The sequence below is a fragment of the Heloderma suspectum genome, chromosome 1 (assembly GCF_057233095.1).
Source record: "Heloderma suspectum isolate Gila_16-S chromosome 1, 16-S_ref, whole genome shotgun sequence".
NCBI classification, from domain to species: domain Eukaryota; kingdom Metazoa; phylum Chordata; class Lepidosauria; order Squamata; family Helodermatidae; genus Heloderma; species Heloderma suspectum.
In genome coordinates, this window is record NC_139458.1 from 186,547,429 (window position 1) to 186,559,383 (window position 11,955).

An 11,955-nucleotide genomic window follows, 5' to 3' on the forward strand; every position below is an offset into this window, starting at 1 on the left:
GAAGACACCAGGTTGGGGAATGGCTGTGGAAAATGCCATCATTGATGGGATCAGTCTAGCCCATACAGCAATGATTCTTTGGGAAGATATGTTTAAGGCACAATCCTATGCATGTTTAGACAGCAAAAGGCTACCACTCCCAGCATGCCCCAGCTGGGAGCTGTAGGCCTTTTTTCTGTCTAAATATGCATAGGATTGTACCCTTAATTAATATCCCATGTTTGATGGTTCTTTCACTTTCAGGATACCATGCTATGCAAATTTAGTTGTGAGCAGGTGCCTTTGACCTGGGTGGGGCTTACCTACTTCCTCAGATAGCCCAGGTGGAGCATCTCCTGGGTGACTTGCAAATATGTCTTCCACTGATAATATGCAGTCTGTAGCTGTAAGTGACCTTTTTTTGCTCTACCTGGCACTAAGTTCCTTCACTATTAGGACCAATATGTTGAAAACACAGTCTATACCAAGCATATGAGATGGTAAAACCTGTCAACAGCCTTATTTTGTGGGGCAAACAATATGGTCTTTTGAAAAATCAAACTGCTGAAGGTGCGGAGTACATCTAGGGAAGCTGTTCTTTCAGGATTAATTTTACTGTTTAAGAGACCATACTGACAAGCTGATAGTGTAATGAATGAAATCAGTTACTGCCAAAGCTATGGTAATTAACTCAACCTCTGAAAGAGCCACCTTCTGGAAACAGCCCTAACAGCAGTGTGGCAATCTCCATTACTTCAAAAGTATTTGCAGATGATTGGGATAGTTAGCTTATATTTTCCATTGGATTTTGATACATTACAGGTTGCAATGCTGTATATATGTTGGTGTTTGCTATTTCCCGGGACATGCAATCCCCACATTCACCCCATGGTGCTCTAGCAAAAGCTGCCCTCTAGCAGAGATCATGGTGTTGTGCACAAATTATTCAAGTGTAACAGCTTCTATGGGAAGGCCCACAGAATAGTCCTTGTGTTCTCCAGTTCCATCACTTTAAACACATGAATATCATCCATTGACGTGGGCATGAAAAGTCCATAACAGTGGGACTGTTTCCACACCAACTACTCTTGGCTCATCCTGTGAGAGTGTTTGTGGTCTTTCCTGTATTGACAAAATTGCTGGCAAGTAATCCCAAAGCGGCCCTGTGGCTACCATTGTGTGTGTCTGTGTGTGTGAGCCATTCCCACTGTTCACAGATCAATGTAGTTAATTAATGTGAAAAATTACCAGACCTATTGGGGCCTGCTATTGTCAATTACCGCACACATACAGCCTCACAACTTCTGACTTGAAGTTATCAAACTTTATTATATTTGTGCATTTTGGACTACCAAAGTATCCTATGTGAAATGCTTTGAACTAGCCTTCCCCAACCTGGTGCCCTTTGGATGTGTTGGACTACAACTCCCACCATCCCCACCCATTATATCTGGGGATGATGGGAGTTCTGACCAACTGTCTGGAGGCTATTTAGCAAAGGCTGCTTTGAACACTCAAAAAGTGGAATGTAAGGGCTAGATTGTTTTCCCCATGGTTATTTGCCTCGTTGAAGATCCTGTTTCAGGTGGAAAGGCAGTGTCAAATATTTTAGTAAATAAACTAATGGTATCATCATCTCTTCTTAGGGAGTGCAAGCTGTCCCAGTCTCTTCAGCATCGGAGACCGCTCCGTGCTTAAGTTGCTAATTCCCTGTTCCATGAACAGAGCAGTTAGAACAAAACAAATTGCCCCTCCTGTGTGAGACACTAGAGCCACTGGATCAAGGAACATGACTTTATCTTCATGTAGCTGCTCTTGTTCAGAGAGAACAGTGATCTGCTGAAAGATGTTAAGTAAGATTACATCTCTTCCTCCCTTAGTTCTAAACACATCCATTTCTTTTGCAGAGCCAACTCCGTCACATGGAATCCACACAAGATGATGGGAGTTTTGTTACAGTGTTCCGCCATTCTTCTTCGGGAAAAGGTATGCTTGGATATTTAATTCCTTTTGTTACTCTTACTCTACAAATTCCATTTGTACCAGTTGAACTGCTATGGCTTCTGCCAAGGAATCCATGGAATCGTAGTTTGCGGAGAATTCTGTGGGAGATTCCTGCCAGAACTACAATCCTCAGGATTCCCTGGTGACTATTAAACCAGATCAGTTCTCTGTGTGTGCTGAATCCATATTTCTCAACAGAAATGTTTGGTGGGTTTGTGGTCAGTATATTTTGGAAGGAATTATTTATGCATTTTTGTAAAAGCTAGCAAACACTGTAGACAGAATATGCCCTGGCACAAGTGTATGTGAGGTGTGTAACAACTGGAAAGGGGGTTGTTCCCTCTCTGCCAACACTAATGGGAACAGATACTTAACACACACAGTCACAATTATTTTTGAACAGCATTACTTGTGAGTCCTGCATAGCATTGGGGGAGAAAGACATTTTGCCTCTGTTCATCTTGAATGGTTGCCTGGGGGCTGTCTTCAGGAGCAATTTAGTGAGAAGTTAGAGCAGTTTGAACAGATGACATCCTCACAATCCGCTGCCAACCAGCTACTTTGCTCTTGAAAAGCCGCATTTTCTGAAAGTCCTTTTACTCCGACTTTTTTTTACTAAAAGCAGCTCCTTGGCAGTTTTACACAGTGTGTCATGTCCACCCCACCCCCTCCACCACATTAAATCCTGAGTGTGCCTCTGTGACCTGGCAGTGACGTGGTCAAGGGGGTGGGATGCCCCACTCCCTCTTCTTTCCCCAATAGAAGTAGTTTTTCCCATTGAGAAAATCCCCAGGAGCACAGCAGCAACCCCCCCATTACTGCAGTAGTGGGGACACTCATTCACCTTAGCTAGCTTGCTTTTAATCTTTAACATATCTCCCTCCCACTTCTGGCATGTTTACTCAAAGGAAATAAATCTCACTCTCCTGCAGTGAAAGGGTTAAAGGCTAACTTTAGTAACTTGTCCTAAAGCACTCTTTCACTTCTCATGTCCTCTTAAATCGCTATTGTTGTGCTTCTTTGATATTCTGTAGTTTCTCTATTGTTATGTAAAGTCCCTTCTCCACTTTATGGCAGTAACAGGAGTTTCTCAGAGAGAAGGAGAAAGGGAGAAAAGGGGGGGTTGGAAGGGGGGGTTTGGAAGCAATAAGCAAAAGTGCATACGTGGGGAAAAATGGGGTGGGGAGCAATAACTCCACAGCAGATTGCTGGGATTTGCAAAATTGGGGCTGAGGGGAGCTCTCGGCAGCCTTCAGATGCTCCACTGGAGAACTGGGGATTTTGGTTTCTTCAGGGAAATCTGCACCCACAGGGGAAATTAGTTGCTCTCCACTCATAATGTAATAGCAGCGGGGAGCCTGGACAGGGGCCGGGAAACAAGCCTCTCTCATTGTTTGAGCAGCCCCTGCCAGTTCAGTTCTACTCCCCCCACCCCACCAGGAAGTATGTTCCTTTCAAGTGCTGAAAACCAGATTTTAAAGGTACGCTACATTCGGCTCACCTCACTTCGTGTCTCCCTGACAAACCAAAGCCGATTCCATGAAAAACTGGGTAATACTCCAACATGCTTCTCATTCTGTTGTCATGAAAATCCTCCCACCCCCAGGTTGCCTGTGGATAGACAAGAAAAACATGTGACAGTCATGAATTGGTGGCAGTTTCAATAGACAGGTGCTCATTAGGGGTTGCCAAAATGGGTGAAACAAGCTAAATTTGTCCCTTTGGGCATCCCATAGTGCTATGGAGGCCATTCTTTTCCTTTAAAAAATTGAGGGGTGCAGGCAGCTGCACCATGGGGAGTGGGGCAGCATGCAGTTAATGGGCCATATATTGTCCACCCCTGCGTTTACCTACTCAGCAGGGCCAGGAATGATTCCTGAGCATGCATAAAATTCTCTCCCTCACCATATCCCCAGCTGCACCCAGTTTCCCCCTTGCACTGTCAGAGTCCAATCAGCATAAAAGGTATGCTGGCAATGGCCTCCCAATGGCACCCTGGGCATTTCTATGCCACTGTAATCTTTCATGTTGGCATAGTGTTGTGTTTTGCTGGTGCAGAGGGTTTAGGAGTTATTTTATTCTGTCCTGCAGATGTAACCCAGCGTTATCATGTGCTGGACAGTTACATCACGTTAGTCACTGCCTTTCGTTTTAAAACACATAGTTGCATGTTTAATAGCCCCACCCTTTCTCTGAGAGCCAGAGAAATTAGTTATGTACATGCAAGAAAGACTGCATGTGTGCCAGACGTGGCTTCCATTTTTGCATGAGCAGGCCATTCAATGAGCAGTATTGCTGATGTGAAAATGGAAAAGTAAATCTAGGAGTTCATGAAAATCAAGCTTATATTCCCTTGGGAATTACCACATATAAGTGGAATGATGTACCCCTATGTTTAATGCACACAACACTATATTTTATCTGTTACTAGATGTCATGTATTTAAAGGTTTATCTGTTGCTAGATGTTATATATTTAAAGAGCATGTTTTGCAACAGGGTATACTTCAAGGTTGCAACCAGATGTGTGCGGGCTATCTATTCCAACAAGACAAGCAATATGATATAACCTATGATACCGGAGATAAAGCAATACAGTGCGGTCGCCATGTGGACATATTCAAATTCTGGTTGATGTGGAAAGCCAAGGTAAAAAATGCAATGTCAGAAACATGCAGAGCAATTCCATGCATGTTTACTGAGAAGTGCCACTAAGTTCAGTGGTCACTGCTCTCTAGTAAGTGGAGTTAGGATTGTAGGTTTTAGCTCCTGGAATGTAAATATGTTGTTGGTCTTAAATGTTTATTTCTTCAGGAGAAAAACATTTTTGAGAGAGCAGGGGAAGGAAGGAGTTTTTGGAGATTTTTTAGCAAAACCAAATTCACTTCCATGAGATTAGTTTTTTATGGACTGGAACTCCAATTCTGCCAATATTTTGTGCATGATTGCTTAATATTATCCCCATAAAATAATGGCATTTTAAACCAATGGTTAGTTTTATTCAAGTAAATCTGTATGTATGTGTGTATGTTTATATGCTTGTAAGGCCAGTGTCAAAGTCTTTCTCTCGTGTGTGTGTGTGTGTGTGTGTGTGTGTTTGGGTATGTTTGAAGGGCATATTTACGGTTCCAAGTTTTAAGATACATATTCCATAACACTATAAAATATGATGAATTATGTAAATTAAGTTGTGGATTTGAGATAAAATATTTGCAAAGACACTAAAAATGAATATGTACAAATCCAAAATGACACACATATTCTATACTTCAATGATCTTTAGTTTTAACCAGAATAACCTGGAAAATACATAGTTGTATCCCAACTCAAACCTTTAATACTGAATGCTAATTAGAGGGTACAAGATGAGTGCAGAGCTGAATTTAAAAATGAATACACCTTTTTTTTCCCCCAAACAGGGCACAGTGGGATTCGAAAGTCAGATCAACAAATGTCTTGAATTATCAGAATATCTCTATAATAAAATTAAAAACAGAGAGGAGTTTGAGATGGTTTTTGAAGGAGAGGTAAGTCACGGACCACAAGCCACTTCCAATTAAACTGGGCATTTGCAGAATAGAAAATGTACCATTTTTTGCAAGATTCATGAAAGAAAGCCTTGACATTTTTTTTTTTTCAGTTCCAGCTAACTGGGCAAGTGTTTAGTTCTTGTTATTGTTTTAAAAATGGGGGGCAGGGGGAATAGCTGCGAAATATCTTGAGTTCTGGCTGAAATTGTACTTGTGTGTGGGCTCCATATATTGATACAGGATCCAAACCAGCGTGGAACTTGTTCCATGAGCCCGAGAAGGCTTTAGACTTCCTTTTCCCAAAGTGCAGCAACCCACTGAGGGGAGTTTCAAAATCAGTTTGCAATATGAGATAGGACTCAGCTATTTAAAAAGGAACACACAAAAACAAATGACAGAGAAATCCCCATTGAAATATGATTGGTTCCTACCGAAAGGCCATATTCATAGATCATTTCAGAATTACTGTTGGAATGCATTACACTGAGCTTTCTTCACACCTGGCATTTTCATAGAATCATAGAATAGTAGGGTTGGAAGGGGCCTACAAGGCCATCGAGTCCAGCCCCCTGCTCAATGCAGGAATCCAAGTCAGAGCATCCCTGACAGATGGCTGTCCAGCCTCGTCTTGATCACCTCCAGTCTGGGAGAGCCCACCACCTCCCTAGGTAATTGGTTCCATTGTCGTATTGCTCTAACAGTCAGGAAGTTTTTCCTGACGCTCAGCCGGAATCCGGCTTCCCGTAACTTGAGCCCATGATTCTGTGTCCTGCATTCTGGGATGATCGAGAAGAGATGCTGGCCTTCCTCTCTGTGACAACCTTTCAAGCACTTGAAGAGCGCTATCATATCTCCCTTCAGTCTTCTCTTCTCAAGGCTAAACATGCCCAGTTCTTTCAGTCTCTCTTCACAGGGCTTTGTTTCCAGTCCCCTGATCATCTTTGTTGCCCTCTTTTTATCCCACTAAAAACTGGTCCTTTTGATTCCAGATCCTTTCAGGGATTTAGACTGGCCGTGTATACAGGCATCTCTCATAGAGCTTCCCTCCACTCTATACCTTTTCATGGCTGCACAGAAAAATCAGGACAGAAGGCTGATCATTGGTTCCTATAACATGATAGATGGCTCCGCCCGCCCTCCACTCCTCTACAGCAGGAGGGAAGTCGGAACTCGGAAGCCCTTCTAGTGACCAGGATAGTGGGCTTTGGGAACTGCCCCCCTCCTTCCTCCAACTTTGTGGCGAGGGAGAGAAAGTCTTCTCGGGGGCTTACCCTGAAGTTGCTGGCGCTGCTAGTCCTTCTCTGCTAAATATGTCAGTATGTTATGGAATTAAATGCAGTACATTGCTTGCACTACTGAGTTGGAAGGGTATACCGATTTCCGGGTTCCCAACTATAGAAGTAAGAAATCCACAAACAGACTTGTATACAGTCTGTGCACCAAGCCATCCCTAGCACCCTCCCACCCCCGGTGACCACTTCACAGGGGCAAGCTTCTTCATTAGACCTGACTTGATTCCCCACCCCCCACTGTTGTTGCTCTCCCCCCTTATTTTGCCTTCCCAACGACCCTGTAAGGTGAGCTAGGAGAAGAGATAAAGGCTGGCTTTCTCCCCCAACCCTGGTGCTGTTGTTGCTCTTCCTCCTTATTCTTCCTTCCCAACAACCCTGCAAGGTGGGCTAGAAGATGAGATAGTGCCTGGCTTTCCTAACCATCAAGGCTTTCTCCTGTGTGGCTGAGAAGGGAGACTCCCCCATCCACCCTGGGAGGAAAAAAGCCCATCAAACTGGTGAGCAAAGGGGAGAAAAAGCAGTCAGTGAAGTCAATGGGAGGGGGAAGTTCCAAGTAAATGCACTGAAGGGGATGGGAGACCTCAGACTGCTACTTTAAGTAGACTTACAACGCACCCCTATGCATGCCTACTCAGAAGCAAGCCACACAGATTTCAATGGCACTTACTCCCAGGAAAGGAAAGCCTTACAGCCAATGAGTTTACTCAGAAGTAAGCATTGCTGTGTTCAGGGGGATCTCGGAGAAGCATTTGGGATGGTTAACCACTTTACAGTTCAAGTGCAGGTAGTGGAATGGGAAAGAGGCAGAAACGGTCACTGGAAGCATGGTCAGTGACCTGCCCCACCCTCCCACCAATTTGTTGTCATGGCATTGTTATTCAACACCACCCAGCAACACCCCCTAGCACATGCACACGCAAAGCGGGACAAAGCGCTAAAGGAGAAATACACAGGGGGAAATGGCGATTTCAGTCGCAAGCACAGAAATTGCTGGGTTTTTTTCCTATTCTCAGATAACACGGGAAGAGGGAGGGGACATTGTGAGATAGCAGCAGGAGAGCAGCAGTGTCATTTAAAGCTCCTGCAAAAACCAGTGATTAAAGGAGAATGATTGTGCTAAAAAATCAGTGGCGTAACCCTTGGGTTTTAGACACCATTCCCAAATGGCCAAATAAAATAGCATTGCCTGTCCAAATGGCCACTGGGGTGCATTGAGTTGGGGTGAGGATCCTGTACTCCAAGCTGCAAAGCATTGAATAAAAGAGGTTTTAAAAATCCACTAGGCTTGTGCAAGACTCTTGCATGAGCCTCAGCAGACCTTTGGCTCCTGGCCATATGCTTATTCGCTCTTTTTCTTCCTTTCACCTAAAAATATATTGAAGGTGTGCCACAAGTTGAGCATGAGTGAATTATATTCTCAACAAAAAGCCAAGCTCCCCTAGGAAGAGAATGCTCATAAACTGATTGGTAACCCTAAAGTAGTCTACTCTTAGCTGAGATTCCATGCATCATTTTCTGTACTGCAAAGGTTGCTCCTTTTGTTAATGCTGCTGTTGTTTCTAGTGGTTTCACTTCATAAACTCAGGGTGATTAGACACTGAGTGTGCTGTAGTTCCTTATTTAACTTCACATACTGATTCTCTGTCAGTTAACTTGAGAGATTGCTTTGTTTGCAGATTGCAGGTTTTTGGCACTAGGGTGTTGGAAGGAGGGACGGAACCCTTTTAGAACTAAATAGATGAAAACAGAACATTTGATCCATATGTGAGGGGTAGGCAACCTTTTTGGGCCATGGGCACAGTTGGCAATTTGAGAAACTGACCCAGGCAGCACCACAAAATGACTGCCATGGGAGACGTGGCAAAGGACCAGTAACCTGCTCAAAAGAATACAAGGCAGAGGTCTTGAGCCCCAATACACGAAACAACTCCTTTGAACTCATAGTTTTCAGCACCAACAGAAACTATTTCACAGCAATCCCAGCTGCTGGTAAGAAAACGTGTTAATTTAACCAAAAAAGTTGCAAGCGGTAGGGCACCTTGATGGGCACTAAGAGAGGTCTCTAGGAGCACATTGGTGCCCATGGGTACCATGTTGCCTACCCCTGCCATATGCATTCTGAACTACTGTAAAAGAAACCTGCTGAGAAAGTTTAAGATGGTAGCTGGCTGCATACAGAACTGGAATCACAGCATTATAGCCCATCGCTACATTTATTAACAAGCAAAATGCCCAATCATGGTTGGGTGGAGGGTCCTCCCCTCATCGATGACCTAGAACTCCTCATCCAAACATCCCTATTATTCACTTCCATGGTCAGCTGCCCCCCCCCCCATTTTCCTAAGATTTGAAGAGGAGAGAGAACAGAGGTGGTTGTTTGAAGCACTTCTAAATGTGTGGTAAGAAAAATAATGGAATTTTCATGCCAGCCTTTTTTTGCCCACAGTTTTGATGGGTTGTTTGTTTGTTTTATGTTCTTATAGCCTGAACACACAAATGTTTGTTTCTGGTATATTCCACCAAGTCTTAGAGGGATGCCGGACTCTGAAGAAAGAAGAGAAAAACTACATAGGGTAATTTGCTTTATTTATTTAAAATATTTATAAGCAGGTTTTCAGGCCAAGCCCTCCCAAGGCAGCATACAATAGAAATGAGATAATACAGTAAAACCATATAATTAATAAAATTGATTGCATTCTGGAGCATAGAAAACAAATAAAAGTCAACAAGGAGATCATTAAAAGGCCTGGAAAAACAAAGAAGTCTTTAAGACTAAAGACAGACTCCTCAAGGATAGATGCCCAACGGAGATGCCCAACTGTAAAAGTCTTTACAACTCTGAAACAAGGGGGCCAAATGAAGTCCTAAGGGCCATGAGTTCCAAAGAACTGGGTGTAGCCACCAATATGGCAGCCTTGACCTTAGTACCTGCCAACCTAGTTGTTGATACAGACCTGCCAGATAGTAGGGCCTCTAAGGTCACTTTTAAGGCCCAAGTAGGCTCATAAGGTTGTAGGTGACCTTACCTGGTCCTGAACTATTAAGGTTAAAAACAGCACTTTGAACTGAGCTCAGAAGTGAACAGGTAACCAGTATAGCTGATGCAAAATGTTGCAACTGGGACCAGCAACAAAATGTTTCAGTGTGAAATGCTCCTCCACTCCTCCACTCCCTCTGCCTGGTTTTCCATCCCTCTCCCTAGCAGTCAGTCAGCCTTCTGTGCTCAGGACTGTTTTGGGGTTCTCCCTTTAGTGTTCCCCCCATAAAGAGTGTTTGTATTTATCTAAACCTCAGGGTTCCCCTAAGCCTTTTAATTTTTGTGAACCGCCCAGAGAGCTTCGGCTATTGGGCGGTATAGAAATGAAATGAAATGAATAAATAAATAAATAAATAAATAAATAAATCCTCCCTTTTGTGCATGGATGGTGGTGTTTTGGCCATAGAAGGATAGGCTTTCAGGGAATGAGTTTATTAATGGTATATATAATATGCTCAGCCTGCCTCGTTTGAAGACAAAACTGTCCTCAAAGGGAGCCCCACATGCAGAGCATGGCAGTAGTCTACTGTGGAGGTCACCAGTGCATGTATAACTGTAGCATGAAACTTACCTTATATTCTGAATAAGGAACTACTTGACCATTTCTGAAACAATTGGTCCAATAACTTATTATGGCATTTCTAAGCATGTGCATAGAAATACCATTATATGGTGGTCATTTGAGTTCTGATCTGGGTCCATTCTGTTTTATGGCCTGTTATAAATGTTAGTACTTGTTTTGCTTGCTTGGGTTTGTAGCACACCACAAGTCATCGCTCCAGTTCTGCAATACTTTAAAATATGTGTGAAAGGTCTCCCTGCCCCCAAACAGCTAACTATTTAGCCACATAACATTATTACAAGGGATAGGTGTCTGAGAAAATAAGGGCACAATCCTATGCATGTCTAGACATAAAAAGTCCTACAACTCTCTGGCATTCGCCAGCCTGTACGGCTGGCTGGGGAATGCTGAGAATTGTAGGACTTTTTTCCTATCTAAACATGCATAGCATTGCACCCTAAGCCTTTTTAAAAGTCAGATTTGGAATTATTCCATTTACCTACATCAACAGTTACCTTAAATCTATTCTGGATTAGCTGATTTATGGATGAGACTACTTAGCTCGGCTTGCGACTATACTTCTATAGACAAGGCCCGCAGCAGATTCTGTCAAGACTGTTAAAGGGCAGCAAATTGTCAATTATTTTGATTATGGGTATACTTTTACCACCATGAAATGTACTATTTGGATTTTCTGCCTCAGACACAACAATGTCTAAGGCCGCCCCTCTTCATCATGTTATATATTCAATCATTCTAATTCATGCTGATTTCTGCCAGGCAGAAAACAGTGTGGTCATAGCTGTCTGCCAAATAGCAAACATTTAAAGACATGGGCAATAATAATCAATGGGTTTATAGAAATTGTAGGACTGGCCTGTTGTTGCTATTGTTTTTAGTGATCCGCTAGCAAGTACTGGATGCATTTGCCAGTCTAGGCAGTGTATGATTTCCTGTTTGCTCTTTCTATGCTTTCCGTGCCTCAAATCCTGCTGTTTCACTAGCACAGTTAGAAATTAGGGCAAGTAGTGGCTACTCAGTGAGAAAAAGGTTTCTGAACATCTTCTTTGTTTGATCAAAAAGGTGGCACCCAAGATCAAGGCCCTGATGATGGAATCAGGTACCACAATGGTTGGATATCAGCCTCAGGGAGATAAAGTCAACTTCTTCCGAATGGTTGTTTCTAATCCCGCAGCTACCAAGTCTGACATTGACTTCCTCATTGAAGAAATAGAAAGACTGGGGCAGGATCTGTAATACGTTTGAATGACCTGTTTTCTTCTCTAAAGCACTATTTTCCAGTACTGGCTTTTTTTTTAAACCAGTTCTGTAGAACACATTTTAAGGTAATTCCTTTCTAAATGTTTGATTCTTCTGAGATACTCTCTTTAAAAACCATGACAAAACACCCCCCCCTGCAGATTACTGGAACATATATGTGTATTAGTAGGTTATTTTAACGAAGGGGAAAATATATTATCTTGAAATGTATTGTTGACCCTATTTAAGCCTGGTAATTCTAGTCAGCAAAAAGCTAATTATATTAAGATAG

General features: G+C 42.9%; 1 protein-coding gene across 1 annotated transcript in view; it reads left to right on the forward strand.

Moving 5' to 3' along the window:
• The window catches only part of GAD1 (glutamate decarboxylase 1), a 72,738-nt gene extending 61,078 nt beyond the window's left edge, over window positions 1–11,660 (forward strand). The window contains exons 12-16 of the mRNA XM_084812593.1: window positions 1,887–1,965; window positions 4,482–4,631; window positions 5,402–5,509; window positions 9,288–9,377; window positions 11,487–11,660. Coding sequence (XP_084668719.1) covers window positions 1,887–1,965; window positions 4,482–4,631; window positions 5,402–5,509; window positions 9,288–9,377; window positions 11,487–11,660 — 601 coding nt within the window. The remainder of the gene's footprint in view (window positions 1–1,886; window positions 1,966–4,481; window positions 4,632–5,401; window positions 5,510–9,287; window positions 9,378–11,486) is intronic.
• Window positions 11,661–11,955: the final 295 nt, after the last annotated feature.